Source organism: Solea senegalensis, linkage group LG5, assembly GCF_019176455.1.
Source record: "Solea senegalensis isolate Sse05_10M linkage group LG5, IFAPA_SoseM_1, whole genome shotgun sequence".
Classification (NCBI taxonomy): Eukaryota; Metazoa; Chordata; class Actinopteri; order Pleuronectiformes; family Soleidae; genus Solea; species Solea senegalensis.
In genome coordinates this window covers 6,247,587-6,265,020 of record NC_058025.1, presented here as the reverse complement: position 1 = coordinate 6,265,020, position 17,434 = coordinate 6,247,587, and the positions used below count along the sequence as shown (strand labels likewise).

Here is a 17,434-nt window from a genome sequence, read left to right as displayed (position 1 = left end):
CCTCCGAATGTGGAGTGTGGGATTCGGGTTGGACTGGCAGCATTCAGACGTGTATTTAGCTCAATCTGCACATGATTGAATCACTCAGGATTGGCATAGCGCTGTTTCATTACATTACATTATCTCAAGGCACTTAACATGGTAAGGTCAAGACCTTACAATTACTATAGAGAAACCCAAGAGGAACACAATGAGAACTTGGCAACAGTGGAGAGAGCGAAAAAAAACTCCCCTTTAACAGGAATAAATCGCTGACAGAACCAGACTCAGTGTGTACGGACATCTGCCTCGACCGGTTAGGGGGGAAGGGAAGGAGTTAGAGAAGGAGAGGTGGTTGAAAAGAAGAAGGTAGAGGAGATGTAGAGACCAGTAAATAACAGTTGATGCTCATCACTATCATCTTGTCCAGTATGTATCATCTGATGATCATCTTGTCCCAACACCATACAGGATTGGTTCCAGCGTTTTCATGTGACCCTCAGAAAAGGACAAGCCGTAGATGAAGGATGGATGAGGAAAACGGTATCATTAGTAGTAATAAAAATAGTAAAAAGTAATGGAGCTTAATTTATCTCGGTTTCGTCTCTACTTGTCGACCTCAAAACTTTTAACGTAGCAGTGTCCTTCTCTCTGGTGCATCAATGTTGTATTCTGCATCAAATTCAAATCGCTGATGCTAGCCTACAACGGTCTGCTCCCACCTACTAAAATGCTCTCATAAATGCTAATGTTACCCCTCAACTGCTCCGTTCATCAAAGGATTGTCGTCTGGCGGTGCCAACACCCTGCACAAGACAATCCAGACTCTTTTCGTGTGTTGTTCCACGCTGGAGGAATGACCTACCGAGCGCTAACACAACAGGGCCGTCCCTGTCTATCTTTCAAGAAGCCCTTGAACTCCCATCACTTCCAAGAGCATCTTCTGTCCTAGCACTCACCCTCCTCTGCACAATCTCCTTCTGCACTTGGATCCACTTCTGCACTCTCACCCTCTGTCAGTCCACTGTTCCTGTCTAGTGGATTTCTTTCCAAAACCTTTTCTATGTAGCTTATTCCTCTTTCACTTTGGATAAAAGCCTTACTTAAATGTAAATGTAAGGTACCGGATTGCTGTTATTTATACTACCACTAAAAACGCCTATTTAAAAACATACCTGGGTCTTAATTCCTGCATAGTTACGTTTCGTTGGAGGACAGTCTGGGTCTGTGACATGTCACTGACGCACCTGCGGGTCTTTGCAGGCCATGTCTTTGAATGTGTGTTATCATTAATAACTGACAATAACCAAATTGATAAAAGGGAGACTCAAAACTTGTCAGCAAGCAGATCATTAGGCTGAAAACCATACACTTTGCACTGGACTCTTATGCTTATGTAGTTACAGGCACAAGGATGCTTTGTCAAAGTCAAAGTTAAACTATTACATTTTGCAAGCAACCAACATAACTGGCAGAGATAAAAAAAAAACCCTAGTAATTAAAATGTGTCAAATTGAATCAGATAATGATGTACTGAGTTTTGAAATCACTCTCACTCTCACCTTTAAAAACAACACCCTAACAAATGACTCTATGACAGTGCGAGAAGGAAGGAGCAGCTGCCATGGATGAGTCAGCGCAACGGTTGTTTTTCAGATATCTCAAGTTTTACCAAAAGTTTCAAACCAACTGGACACGAGCCAGGGGACACATTCAGTCAGTTGATTTTAGTAAGCCTGTTTATTTGTGTGAGTGTGCGTGTCTGTGCTCGTGCTTGTTTGTGTTCACGAAGGGCAAGACTGCCTGAGGTACGTTACCTTTGAACCTAAGGCTGAAAAAAAGGAGTCACACCAGTTCAGAGCGAATGAGTCACGACAGAGTGAGAGGAAGAAAAGCACCGAGGGTAAAAAAGAGAAAGGGAGAGAAATGTGCAACGGACTGTGATTCACTCAGTGCTTCGCTGTGATGTGAACAGTACAGACAGACCAACTTTGCACACGCTACTCCCAATAAACCTGCTTAAGTGGATTAGCAATGCCACCCTCGGGGCGTCCGCAGACTTAAAGCTCTTATCACAAACACACACTGAAACAAAACACACTCTCTTTATCAGTTCCCTCAGTTTGTGAGGGGAAGTGAGTTCGGGAGACCGTCGCGATGTCCACAATATGCATGAAAACTGAGGCGGGGGATGTGATTCTAATCCTCACCTGTGGGCTTGTGCTGCATGTTGCAGAGGGAGTCACTGAAGGTTGTGTGAGACCAGGTCGCTCGTCGCGACACCTGTTGCTTCTCGAAAAACAGATGTTCCAGATACTCTCTCACGCTAGTGACAACTGACAACTGTAAACACAGTTTATTCACAAGAAAATAGTGAATGTGCATTCAATAAACAGAAATTGGTTGACAAACTATAAAAAAAAAAGACTTAAATTGGTACACCTTGATGAATTAAGTTCAAACTAAAGTAAGCAAGTTGTATAATTTATTCAATTTAGTGTTACCATTTAAAGTTTTTCTTTTTCAAGTTCCTCAATCATTTTCTTTTTTCAGTGTGGAAACAATGTTTAAATTTCAAACATTGTAAAGTAGTGCCAAGTTAGTTATGTGGTGTTCATATCACTACACTGTCATTCAGTCAGGCTGTGGAAAAAAAAACCTCACATCACAACCCACAGGAGAGAGTTTCCTCCACAACTATTGGTGAGTTCCATTTACATTGGAAGTCCGAATTGGGAGTGACATCATCTCCGAGTTGACTGCATTCCAGTTGAGAAGTCGGGGGAAAAAGATAACCAATGTAAACTATTGATTCAGTGGCAGCCATATTGGAATCCCATGTCGGTTTTGTGAGGTTTGTTTGGCTTTCTTGAGTTGGAGTTAAGTCTCACTTACAATGACAACTGGAACCTAGTGAAGGGACAACTCAGAGGTCCCTTCAACTAGTATTTTTTTCCATCCTTCTTTTAATGCTAAACACATTCCTGCTTTGGTTAATGCACGTAAATCCATGGTTCTCAAACTGTGGTACGCGAGCTTCCTCTGGTGGTACTTGGAGTAAAATCAGAAATACTGTTCTACTGCATATACCAGGGTATGTGATTGAAGTCGAGCGGGGGAATTTTGACTGGAGTGCGTAGAAAATTAAACAAATAACAAAACAATTGTTATTCAATAATAATAATTAGAGGCACCTTATCTCTCGCTCCATCTTAATCTAATGTCACTATACCAGTGTGTGTGGAAGAGGAGGATGATGAGAGAGCAAATTATCTTACTGGGAATAAATCTGTTGGTGATAATGATGTAACTTCAGGTGGTACTTGGTATAAAAAGTTTGAGAACCACTGATATAAAATGATTATAAATGTTAACTGCACAGGATATGAGGTTCAGGGGAAATGATGTAGCTCGATAATGAATTAATACATGCTGACTGTGCTGTGCTTTGTGTTTGCTGTGCAGGTCTAGGCTGGCCGATTACCTGGTCAACTGCTGGATGACTCCACACACACTGAGCACCTGTCCCAACCAAGACAATCACCAGGCCTGCCTGGCCTCCTACACAAGTCTCATCGGTCAGTACAACCAAGGCTGTGATGGAGTGAGAGTGTGTCATGTTGAAATGTGTCAGATAAGGCAAATGTAGAGCCAAACATTTGTATTTTGACTTGACCGACAGACATGACAGACCAAGGCTGTGTATTGGCAAGAATGTGGATATACAATGCAAATAAAGGGGTGATGGTAAGATACTGTACATTACAAGAGCATTCAGAGAGCACAGACATGCACCAAGAGTTGCACTTTGACATCTGTGTTTAACGTACCAGCACCTTGAATGTGCACACTTCTATGCTGTGACTTGATGGACAAAATTGACTGACTGCATGGAAAACACTGCAGAAAACAGCAAAAATCAAATATGCCTGACTACCTGTCGGGAGGTTGTGAAGCGTCCCAGACGTGGCCTTTATTGTTCTTCACTACTGCATGGGCTAAAAGATCAATATTTGGGTCGGACAGGTCCTGAAACTTTACAGTAATGTGCAAAAGTGTCAAAAGCTTTGTTATTTTTATGTCTGTCAAAGTCTGTGGACAGTGGCGCTCGGATTGCAATGACGTGATTGAAATGTGGTCTTACATAATATGTAAGACCAATACGTGCATGTGCACGTTGCTAATATTATTAGCAAACACGTGTATGTAATGTTCGAGCAAGGTGTAATAAACCTATTTTACAGCAGATATTTCTCAACACCAGTAACATTAATTAGAGTTCCACTCCAGTTTTAAGAGCGCCAGGGTCATGGTATTTTTCCAAGTATAAAGGTGGGTCACACTAAATAGCTGGCACTTTCACCTGTTTGTGTATGTATTTTCTGGATGCGTTTGAATTAAGGGATTGAGAAATAAATATAAAACGATCTAGGGAAAAACCCAAAAGCACATCGACACAGGTAAGCGAATCCAGGTCTCTTTAATGATGAAGTCTTAGTAAGAAGTGAAAAGTGCATCTGGCAGGCAGAGAGTCAAGGCTGGTGAAATCCTGGAAGTAGAGATCAGCATCAGAGTAGGTTTTTTTTTTTTTTGTCCGGGAGACAAGGAACTAAACTTCAGACAAACAGACAGCGGGCAAGAGTTGCACATCAACCACAGAGTGTGGTACAATGATTTGGCAGGAGCTGGCAGCAGAAGCAGGCTTCTTAAGGTGAGTTGATTAAAGGTGATCTCCAGGTGTTCTTGACTGTGATCATGAACAGGTGTGAGGTGAGCAAAGGTTCAGAGTGGAGAGAAGGGAGAGTAGAAATAACAGACAAACACTCCCTTATTCCAAAAGACAAAAAGAAAAATAAGGAAGAAAATCAGCGAGTCAGGGGTCACGGGTGGGCCAAATCATTGATATGGTATCAATATTGATATCTAGACTTCAGTACATTTTTCTTTCAATAATGAAGTGATATTGCAGATTATTGTAAAATAGTTTAATTTTATATTTTCTGCTCCAAGACTTTTTTACATCCCGAAAGTGGATTCATAAAGAAAAAATCATAAACATTACCTTCAGTGTGATTTCAAATGCCATTCCATTAGTTTTATGTATGAGCACTTTTGTATTTTCTCCCCTCAAACATAAAAAGGCAGTAAACCTTTAACAATAAAATGAGTGACCCTCTTAGCTTCTTTTATCCCAGTGTCAATGTTTTGTCATTTGATGTCAGAGTTGGCTAATAGGAGAGTACTACTTATAGGCTAGTAGGAGACTAATGTGAAGACAATTAACGACATAACTCAGGTGTTATGCTAGATAACCCTTTAATAAGCACCTTTTAACACAGTGTAAGAAACTAACTAAGCAAGTTGAACTTCAGCTAGTAACAGCAAACCATCACAATAGCTTCTGCTATAGCTGAAGTTCATTGTTTGCTAAACATTCATGTTACTTGCGAACATGTACCTAGTCTTAGCCTCGCTGTTGTCTTCAGTAGATGTTCTGGCTCCTCAGGTAAAGAGAGTTTGTCGTGACATTAACCTCTACATAAGGTAGTCATGGTGTGTTCCAGTTGTAGTCGAAAGTTGGAATTTCCAAATCGGAGAGTCAGACCAACCTCACATATATTCCTAGACGACTACCACTTTAAACACTCTGCTTATGTCCCGGTTAATTGCACTTATGTCTTATTTGTACATGTAGAACTGTTTAATTTTTATTTGTGAACATCTTGTTACGTTGTTTGTGTATGCAAAATACCGCATAGAGCGTTCTTATCTACTGGCCTTGCTAACAATAGCTAGCCCGAGATACATTTGCTTCTGTGGTTTTGTTTCTCACCTTGAATGTGGTCAACTCAGAATTGAGGTCTCTCCCAGTTTCGACTTCCGATGTAAATGAAACGTACAATAACTACCGAGACTGTCCTCCAACGAAACATAACTATCGTTTTTAAACTAGGCACCCCTAGTGGTAGTATAAATAACAACCTAGCGGGCCTGTCTAACACTAACCTCAGTAACACCTAGTTGAGTTGCAAAATACCAGTGTGCTAAAAACATACCCACGGGTCGTATTTATGGGTTGGCCAAAACGACCCATAGTTATGTTTCATTTGGAGGACAGTTTGTAACTTGGTACTATTTCAGACAAATGGTGAGCTAAATAATGATGATTTTTAGGGAGTTTAAAGGAGATACAGTGTGACCGCTGTCTCTTGTCCCTTCATTATTATCATGACAAGCAGGCAGAGCAGTGTGACACACTTTGTCCTCCCTCCTGGTCTGATATTTCCCCCCAGTGCGCTGGACATCAGTTCACTACGAGAAGTAATTAGGCAGTAGAGGCACAGAGAGCTTGTTTACTTAATTAAAACACTTGATGACCATCTGTTTGCTCACAGAGAACGTTGCTTAAACAATGTGCACAGACTAGTACTTGCAAATGTTTCCGTCCCAGCCGCAGTGTTCGATAACAGATGCCTGGTCATGTTGCGGCAGTGTCAGGGAGCTCGCGGATTTCCAAATGCAAATGTAGCTAGAATGTCTACTTCTTTTTTTTTATAGCTTAGTGGTCACATCACCATATTTCAGCATCAGTCACCTGAAGTGATAATATGCAGTAGTGCTTCCTGGAATTGTTTGGAATATGTTACACAAAGTGCATCTAAAACCCCTGACTCCACCTGAAAGCATCAAAGCAGATAAGTGCAATGTTTTAGTACAATAGTGTGATATTCAAAACAGCACACACCTGCTTTCAAAAAAACATTCATGATATAATGCTCTCTTTACATTTAAAAGTAAGTACAACAAAATACTTCACCTTCAAGAGTACAGACCCATATCTATGACTAACATCCTGTTGTCTATTTTAAATAATATCTGCAACAAATGTAGTCCATTATTGTCCATTAGTGGCCTGTAACTGTTTGTACTAATGTGTGTATGTCTGTGTCTGTGCGTTTGTCCCAACTAGGGACCGAAATGACTCCAAACTATGTCGACAGCAGCTTCTCCAACTGGACCATTTCCCCATGGTGCACCTGTAAAGGCAGCGGAAACCAAGAAGAGGAGTGTACGAACTTCCTGCGCTACTTCACCGACAACACATGCCTAAGTGAGTCATCTCGACTGTGCATGCATTTGAAATGTGCTTTGTAACTGATCAGGGTCCAACAGTCATGTAATATTGATAGGAGCACAAGCACGTGATACGGTAGTTACTCTTGCTGCCATGCAAGAGTGGAGGGAGCTGTGAACATCGATCTAATGCAACTTTAATAGTTTCATGTCAGATTCTGTTTTTCAGTGTTTCGGACGTCTCCCCTGAGACAGCTGTGGATGTGATGTTGTTGAGGGGTGGATGATGTGTGGCGGAGACTGGATGTGGAAATAATGAGTGGTGTGGCATTAGGGTGGGTGTTTCCAGCTACTCTGTTCTCTCTTGTAACAACCCAAGTGTATACTTTGACTCTTAAAGGGGTTGTCGGTAAGAAATGCATTGTATTGGGTCATAAAATGACTATGACATGTCATCAGAGATTAGGGACACATGTTAAAATGATATACTGTCTTCAATGAGAACAATAGTGCAGCCAGGTTATTCATAATTTAAAGGTTTGGGCCACAGACTGTGTAGATGTTTTAGTTAGGTGTTTTTGGCTTTTCGTGCCAACCACTGACAACCTCCCTGTAACACAGCTCATAACACTTTGACACCCACGTTGCAGGCAGAGTTGTCCTCAAACATAGGAAACTGCAGCTATGGGTTGGAAATGCCAAACCTAAAATGCTTCACAAACCCACTCAAAAAACATCTCAACAATAGCAGAAAAAAAAAGGTTGGAGACAGATATGCTGGTGTTGGTCATTTTGTCCTGGACAGGGAAGCAACTGAGTTTCAGCCAAGGATAGCTAACACTCTCGCTGTCTCTCAACCTGCTCTCATCATGTGTTATAGCATAATTATGCTGGATTTTTACCCTAATTTAACAGCTTCAGAGATCAGGGCTGAGAAACACGACGTTCTTCACGGCAGTTCACACACCGTAGCCAGGTACCAGCATCATTCATCATGGCAGAGCCAATGAAAAAGAAGCAGAGAAAACCGTTGTCGGAGGAAGCGAGGAAGAGGAAATGACCATAAATGAGCATGTATAATGGATGCCGATGACCAACATCGTCATGGCCACACGGTTTGTGTTCACCGGCTGAAAATAAATGCATATGGTCAGGAGAGGGCAGCGTCAGCGGTGAGGATAACGTGGTAGACAATGGATGGATGTTTGCAGCGGTGTCATAAAAATATGTACTCTGAAAGTGTTGGGGGAGCTCCGTAGAGGAAAAGGCGGAAAAGTGACCAGACTTGCAAAGTTCCACTTTAATGCTTCTGCTACTTGGAGCAGAAACACTTTCACTTTGACTCTCCGCCATGTGGGATGGTGGGACAGTTATGTAAGTGTATGGGTATGGATGCAGCCCCATGTTTGAGTGCTTCGTGTTTGACATTGTGTTTTTGGGGGTGATTGCACTGCCTGTTTTAAACGATAAGTTCGCTGTTTTACAGACAGTATACCCCCCTAGTGTGCAATAAATAGATAACGCTGCAATCTCCCATACTCTTTAAAGGTCGGGTGTGTTTGCACTTTGGTGCCTTCTTATTATGAAGGTGCTAAGCGAAAGATAGAACCTCTCTCTGCTGAGAAAACATTTTTCCCTGTGTGCAAAGCAAAAGAGCCCAAGCAAACCATCTACAGGAACAGCGGGATGCCACCAAAGCACCCGGAGGTGAGGCGGGTAATAGGAGGAGACACACTTACACTCATTGTCAGAAGGCCTATGAAGGTGCATGTTACAATTTAAAAAGAAACTACTGTGTCACTGACTCCAGGAAAGGTTTTTTGCTGTTCAATCGCTTCGCAGTCGACCATTACTCCTTTTCAGACTTATACACCCATGGACTGTGGAGTCACAACTAATGATTATTGTAATGATCCAGTAATCGTTTTTAATGGTTTCTTTATTATATGGAGCAATGAAATCAGAAAAATATTCACATTTAAGAAACTCAAGGGAACTTGCATTAATGATTAAAAGACTCTGAAGCTGATTAAAGGTTTATCAGTACAGTTGATAGGTCATTTTCTAATCGATTAATAGTTTCAGCCCTAACATGGACACAAGAGCATTGACAATTTAAACTATGTAAGGAGAGAAAAATGGCAGCTGAGTCAGTCAGACACCAGCAAAGACGAGTGCGCGTGTGAAAGACTGGTCCCTGGTATTAATATTTCAAAAGAAAATTAAGTTGATTTAAAATTTAATCTACTAATTTCACTTAAATTACACTTGAACCATTTATAATTCATTACAATTAGTCATTACAAAGAAGGAAATAAAGCTGGAGGGATTAAGAGAATGTATTGATGACGGATGGATGGATGGATGGATGGATGGATTTGTCTGCTACACTGCTTTTCCCCTCATAGCTTTTGCCCGATATCAAGTCCACAGAAGCTCTTAGCGACTGATTAAGTTGAAATGAAATGTTCTCACTACTTTCTCATCAATCTCATCCCTCCTCAGGGCAAGATCTGCCCAGGCGTCAGTACAAAAGAAGCCAGTTTTATATCATTTTCACATTCAAACAGAGGAAGTTAAAGGACTCATTCCTTACAGGAGAGAAAAAAGCCGTGAAAGGTAACAAATCCCGCACAAATGAAATAATAAGATACGCTAAAATACGTAACATCTGTAAATCTAATGCGCAGAGTGCAGCGTGACAGAGTAGTTACCTGAAACATCCTCGCGGAGAAGTAGACCGCCAGAGCGAGCAGTGTCATCAGTGCTACAAGACACCATTGCCTTTAACATGTTCCATTGTGTGAATAATGCTTTCAGACCATTTCAATAGATCGCTGGGTTACCGTTTTAGCTGAGTGTGCCGGATGAGGGATGAGGCCGGGAGGTGAGGAGGCGTCTTGAAAAATAACACAAAATGCAGCATCTCCTCTCTGCAGTCAAGCGATAAACTTCAACACACCAGGGAATAAAATACAGTGTGAATACATCTGGTGTGTACACACAAACAAACACACACTCTGTGTACAGACACACAAACACAGACGTTTATGCAGCTATTCTTCTGAGGACACTGCACTGATATCCATTCATTTGTATGGTGGAGACGAAACATTGTCCAGGTGAAGCCCTCAACTTAACCAGGCCAGAAATGAGGTTCTGCCTCATTAGGACCCAACTGTAGGGGTCATTTAATTTCTTCTGTAGTGAACTTAAAATAAAACTCAATGTGAAATAGTCAAATGAAGATATTGATATTTCCTTCATTGTGCAAAATAAATAAACATAAAAAAAAACAATAGTTTGAAAGGAAGCCAGCATATAAGTCAAGGAGGTAGCAGCCTATTGTTTCAGTCATTAGTCATATCGGGGGATGTTGGCTTTTTGCCGATGTCTGGACCAGTCGGCCCTGAAAACTGATCCACATTGAGTGTCAATTATAGACAGATATAGAACGCTTAACGACTTCCAACAGAAAGTCTGCCATGTTCATTTTCTCTGCCGTCAGCGTTGTTGCTGGATTTTGTACGTAGTTCTCTCTCTTACCTCCGCTCTGCTCCACTGTAGCTGAAGCCAAACAACAGTTATTGACTGAAGACCGTACTGTTTCCATACCATGCCATTTCCTCATAATATCGTGAAATTCACAATATCTGTATATGGCCCCCTTGACACCTGGCATAACAAAACGTTTTTTTCGGAATACAATTGGATAGCACCTGAGCGCTTCTAAGTACAGGTGTAAATACACCCAGGACGGATTGTTGCTCTGCTCAGTTGTTGTTGGGTGGATCGGAGACCCATCAGAGACCCATCAGAGACCCATCAGAGACGCATCTGTACTTTGTGGCTCTGAGCACAGCTAACTTGACAGTGGCACTGCAACTACTTTCAACAGTATTCCGCTTGTCAGAGACGACTCCTTCAATAATCCATACAATAGTGTGACTTCACATTGTTGTTGTTGAAATGGCAGCGCACAGGCGGGGGATGACTGTGATCGGATAGCGATGGGATCTCGATGTGGACACGGGAGACACATGTTAATACTAGGTGTAAATGGGGCCTTTGTGTCTGCAGTGACAAATTATCTCTCTCTTCCCCGTGACACCCATCTATCCAATTTTCCACTATTTCTGCAAGGTAAATTGTTTCCTTCATTGATCAACAAACCAAAATTGCAGCGCAAAAATAAAATTGTGAGTGTAAAAATTTACAGTCTGCACCTCTTCCCCGTCTTCCAACTTCAACAGAATAATAAATTGTGAAGACTCAAATTTAAGGGGGAAGCCAGCATTCCATCTGAAAGGCTATAATAATGGTCTGATCTTTGATTCCGCTCTCGCTCTCTATCTCTGTTCATCTTGTTTTTTTCCCTCCCTCATCTCCTGTTCCATCTGTCCCTGCAGGTAAGGGCAACACAGGCTGTGCCCGCGGGTTAAAGGAAAACTGAGCCGGGGTCATTAGAAAAATGAATTGCTATTGACAATGAGCTTAATCACTCAGTGGAACATTTGGGCACAGTAAAACATCCTTTGCCGAGGCCCTCCAGCCAAGTGCTTTGATTTATGTCTTTACTTCCCCCATCTTATAACATCTGTGGAGAGATAGCTAGCAATAGCCGACCCTGAAAAAAAACAGATGCATATCATCAAGTGTGTCCGCGGTGCTTCACCAGCTCTTCTCTGCTCAGCTTTTTCAAGTGTTTTGACGTCTATGTGTTTCCCTGTCTGCTTTTATTTTCCAGCAGCTGCTTTGAAAAGCTGCTTTACACAATGGGAAACCAGGACCAAGTTCTTGTTAAAGTTAGAAATGAGATCTGAACCATGGTGAGGTTAAGTTTACATTTATTTATTTTTACTGACTTCATACGCAGTCTTGACTGGAGTATCAGTCAGAGAAGATGTGGCAAAAAGCCAAACAACACAATGCTTTAAATCACTTTCATATCACTCTGTCAGCTCCCAGGTAGGTTATATCACACATTTCTGTGTAGAGGAAGCTTATTTATCTTTCACACACAAGTGTACACATCTGAAGTGCACTGGAGTCTCAACAGCAAGAGTTTTTGGAGTATTTCGCTGAATTTGTTTTGCCTGTTAGGCTTCAATTTGTCCATGTACCACTTTAAAAGTGCAGCGTTCTTTACACACAAACTACATGTTCAATTAAAACAATGAAGTTAACGCCTCAGTTGGCGTCCTGCATTGATGTTCACGATCCTCTCGGCTGACAGCTTTTTCCATATATTGTTTCCGCACACAAATCTTTTGAGTTTTTTTGATCAGAGACTCAATGTTGTCATTTAAGCCAGTTACTCTCTGCATAACTAGTTACGGGGTTGCCCAAGGCCAAGTGAAAAGGGAAGTTGACTTGTGAGGGCAAGGTTGCTGGTTCAAATTCCCGCCAGCTCAATGGCTAGGCTACCTTGAGCAAGGTACCCAATCCAATCCCCAATGCCCGTTGTTAATTTGACACTCAACACTGTCAGCGTCAGGAAGTAAAAATCTCTGCTAAATCATGTGTGCGGATTATCCGCCGTGGCAACCCTGAGAGAGAGAAAAGCCGAAAGCCAAACAAGTTACGGCTAAGGTTAGGTGAGGTTACAGTGAATGTCATCAGGTGCACTGTCACAAGAGGTTTACATATAATTAATAATACAACAGATCATCAAACGCTAATTAATAGTTGAACAATTATGATGAGGGATGGACATGAGAATTTTATTATCTGATTATTCACTTGATTATAAAAAGTTCATGTGTTATAGTGTAATATATTAAGAAAAAGCTATAAAGCAAATGTTTTGCATTTAGTGAGTACATTGAGACATTGTGATGACATTTGAGAGGTTTCTTGAATGCATTTTGAAGGTGCTCCTCAAAACACTGTAGATCCCACAGAGGTGATGACATTTACTTTGAATGCATCTCATTTCCTTCTCCCATTAGTGAACCCTGCATGACTTTCACTAGCTCTCCTGTGCTGGAGTTTAGAATATCAACACATATTACCACTGAATATTCAAATACCATTTTTGCTACAAATTCCCAACCCCAATTATGATCCTTTTTCTTTTTAAAAGACTTGACAAACACTGAGCATCTCCTGCATGCTTCACTTTACAGCGGGTTATGTCCACGACTTTGATTCACGTACATTTTATTCATATGTTTCCATTAATTGTGCAACCAGAGGAAAACGGTGTCTGTCCAGAGTTGCTTTGGTGTTTTGGATGCTGTTAAGCTGTTAACTCTGGTGAGTTAACAGCTTGATCTTACAGTTCATTGCTCCGTCAGTTCCTGCTCTCAGCAGAATGTCTCCAGTAACTTTTTAATGAACTTTCAGATCTGCAAGACAGATTTAAATTTTTTTTTGCAGGCAATACTTTCTGTGTTCCCAATGCATTACAAGTCATCATGCTTATATTAAGTATCTCACCTGTGCCCACTCACTGGATGATCTTCCTCACAGGTGTCACATCAGAACAATGTCCTCTGTGTCTCCTGACGACTATTCATAATTGAAATGTTATTTCTGGAGAAAGTCATTTTCAGCCTAATTTGCGTAGCGTAGGTTGATGGCACCAAACACTCAATGTATTTAATGATTATTATGAGCACCTGTGAAGCGGAGTGATACTGCGGTTAAAAGTCCCAGTGCTCAGTATCTCAGTATCAGCACTGAACTAACTATTGTGTAGAATACTTTATGAAACACTGATATGATTAAAATCATTTCAAAGAAGTTAAAAACAAGTGCTGCGCAAACATCTGTGTGTATTTGTGTATTTGCCTTTTAAGGGTTAAGACTTGGTTTTAGGGTTAGGGTTAGGGTTGTGTTTAGGTTAGGGTTAGAGGAAAGATTAAGGTTAGACACCGAGTTGTGATGATCGGTTGGGGTAAGCGTTATGTCCATGATGTGTCGTTAATAAGATATAAAAACAAGTTTGTGTGTGTTCTTGTATGGGCATCTTTGTGAGGACCAAGAAACTCATAAATTATAGAAATTGGGGACATTTTGGCTGGTCCTCACGTTCTGTCTGATCATAAAGGGGCTAATACTTTATTTTAAGGTTAGGATTAGGTTAAGGGTTAGGGTAAGAGTAATGGTTAGGGTTCAGCACTTAGTTGCAATGGTTGATGGTAATTGGTCTGTATTTATATAGCACTTTTCTGGTCTTGATGACCACTCGAAGCTGCTCACACTATGGTTTTGCCATTCACCCATTCACACACACTTTCATACAGTGTCTCTATCTCACATTTTCATACCCATCCACACGCTGGCTTCACTGCTATCAGGAGTGTCTTGCCCAAGGACACATCGGCTTGTAGACACACGGAGCCGGGAATCAAACCCACAGTTGAAAGACCACTCACTCTACCACTGAGCTACCGTCCAAAGGGACTAGGGAACGCATTATGTATCCGAGTGTCCTCACGTCCGTTTGTGTGTGAGCACGTCCATCTGACGATGTGCATGTGTGTTCCACAACTATCTGTCCTTTGTGTGGCGGTGGTGAAATGGCATTTTATTTTATATTTCTTTTGTTTTGGAATGTTTTGAATTTGATCAGTCGCATAAATCTGTTCAAAGTCATCTGTGCATGCTGACCTTATAATGGAAGTGGTTGCCAAGCAATTACAGTACATGTCTTTCCTTCTCTCTGGCTGAACAAAGAGGAACAAGCCTCATGTTTTAAATGGATGAGCAGTGAAAAGGTGCTTCAGTCCCTATTTTACCATAGCTGGCTGAAAAGCTGACTGAACGGGGATTTATCACATTTTTGCAGAGACTCACGCATGCTCTTAGTCACAAAATGACTCGCATGCATACAGACACATCTGCACGTCGACACACCAACACTCATTCTTGTGCGTTTCACAGGCTGCGAGTGTGAGCTGATTGATTTGCTACTCTCAAAAAGATTCCATGCCTAAGTGGACAACTGCTGGCAAAAAAAAAATTGAGGTTCATCATCTCAAGAGCATAAACTATGCCACTGTTTTGGTCAGCTTGTTGTAATTTGACAGCAGCTCTTGCAGCATAAAAGGGTTTTTCTACCAAGCCAAGGACCGGAGTTATTTGTTTTTGGCAACGGTGTCACAGCAGTATTCACTTGTAATTAGTGGCAAAGTTGATAGCATGAACATTGTTCTTGTTCAAAAAGGAAGGCAATTAAACTCAGACTGTTAAACACAATACAAAATGCGTGTTTTTTTATGACAATTTAAAAACTTAGAAGTAGAAGGTTCAGCAAACAATGATTCGATTGTTGCTTTGTTAAGTTTGACAAACAACTCCCAAGTGTATACCGACAAAGCAGAAGGAGTGTCTTTCCATACTCTTTCTAGTCCCTTCCTTCTCAATCCCTCTTCTAAAACCTCCCTCCTTCCCTCGCTGCCAAAGCTTTGGCAGTGGACCAAGACGTTGACTTAGAGCTGTCTGTCTGCTCGCTGCATGCTGCTTTGCTGGGATGGCAGTGGAAAACAAATGACTCTATATCTCTGTCCCTGCAGGAAATGCCATTCAGGCCTTTGGTTATGGGATAGACAACATGCAGAACAAAACCATGTCTGTCCCCGGCCCCACGGCGATGACGAAGATGGGGTGGGACTGGTCAACGGGCAGCTCGGAGCCTCCATTTGTCTCCATCCCAAAGGTAATGTCGGCTCGCACTGATTGTTGCATTGCAATTTATATGCTAAACATGCCACAGATCATCATGTTCTGCCTGTGTGTCGTGAAACAGGTATGCTTTATGAGTTGAGGGCGTTAATCCAAAAAACATCTTTCACACTGAAATGAGTGAGTGTTGGTGAAGCTGTTAAAATGTTTGTTCTTCCCTGAGGTGTTTCCCTTTTCTCAACCATGGATCATAGTAATAATAGGAGTAAACTGGTTGTAACTATCACATTATTAAATGCATTACATTCAACATCAAATGACATAAATATAAGCTTGTTTGGTGTTTTACTAGATGTATTCTCATAAATGTTTAATTTGTTTTTGATCTCTTTATTAATATATTTATTTTGCATCATTAATATGTCTTTACTGTGAAGTATACATCATTCTATATCAAAACAAGTAACAAGTAACTTTCTTACATTAGACCCCGGAGTGAGCACCAATTAAAAACATTCCCACTGGTCAAAAACCTTTTTAAATCTCAGTTTGAACTGTGTTTGTTGCTCTACAATTTCCATTAGTGCCTTTGCATGAATCTGTTCAAATTGGCCCCTTACAAGAAGAACCACAAAATCAGTTCTCCACTCCGCCTCCATGAAAGAAGGATTTTGTGACACTGGCAGCATAAAACTCAACACGTCACACCATTCAGACTCACATCACATCCAATCTCTACACTTGTTAAAGCAATTGGCCCATTGCAACGTAGCCTTGGTGATAAGACAGTTTATGCTACACCCAAGATGATGACATTTGGTTGAAATAGTATGTTTTGCTCAGGCACAATGAAAAAGTGAAATGGAATGCAGGGGTTTGGGTTTTTTTGTTTGTTTTTTTAATCTGGATTAGAGATTCTGAAACTCTTAAGACTGCAGCCAACACTGCTATAACTAGGTTCACCGTCTGGAGCAGAAAAAGACATTAGACTTTGCTTTGCTACAAGAATGCATGACCATTTTGTCTCCATATAAAGCGTGAAAAAGACAGAAGCACATTGTCTCTCAGTATGTTTCTATGAACAGTTATAGCACGACGACGTCTGTCCCTGTCCCAGAATACAAATACTAGTGGGAAATTGATTAACGTAAGTGTCTCTGGCTGCACTTCACCAGGTGGCGATATGTCCATTTCAGCTTGTTAGTCTTAAACTGGGGACACTGAGTAGTAGTGAGACAGTCGACATGGCCGGTTTGTGTGTGAGGGTAACAGACCCAACGCAGTCAATCGAACATGTTTGATGTTTGAACTTTTTGAGCCGCGATTGGTCAGTGTGTTCCCTAACCCTAAACTCCGGTAGTGTGTAGCTGTAAACACATGCTGCCAACAGCCAATGAAAAAGAGTAGTTGGGACACAGTACATAGCGTCAGAAGACAACAGGAAGTAGTGGGGATGTCAAACCAACAACAGCAACAGTGAGCCACTTGTCTTCCATGTTTGTTTACCCTTTAAACCAGGGGTGTCAAACATACGGCCCGGGGGCCAGAACCGGCCCGCCAGAGGGTCCAATCGGCCCACAGGATGAATTTGTTAAAATTTCACACTAATCTAAACGTAATGTCAAATGCTCCAGATACCCGTGACTAAATGTTTGTGCCTTTATAGATCCAGTCTGCTGTGTAAATAGTAAATTTAGGCTTGAAATTGTTGAAATTGCACTTATTTCTCAAGAAATTTCATGTTTTGTAA

General features: G+C 41.3%; 1 protein-coding gene across 1 annotated transcript in view; it reads left to right on the top strand.

Annotated features, from left to right (window-relative positions):
* The window catches only part of LOC122770138 (GDNF family receptor alpha-2-like), an 81,932-nt gene that overhangs the window by 53,953 nt on the left and 10,545 nt on the right, over positions 1-17,434 (top strand). The window contains exons 5-7 of the mRNA XM_044027141.1: positions 3,445-3,557; positions 6,950-7,090; positions 15,576-15,718. Coding sequence (XP_043883076.1) covers positions 3,445-3,557; positions 6,950-7,090; positions 15,576-15,718 — 397 coding nt within the window. The remainder of the gene's footprint in view (positions 1-3,444; positions 3,558-6,949; positions 7,091-15,575; positions 15,719-17,434) is intronic.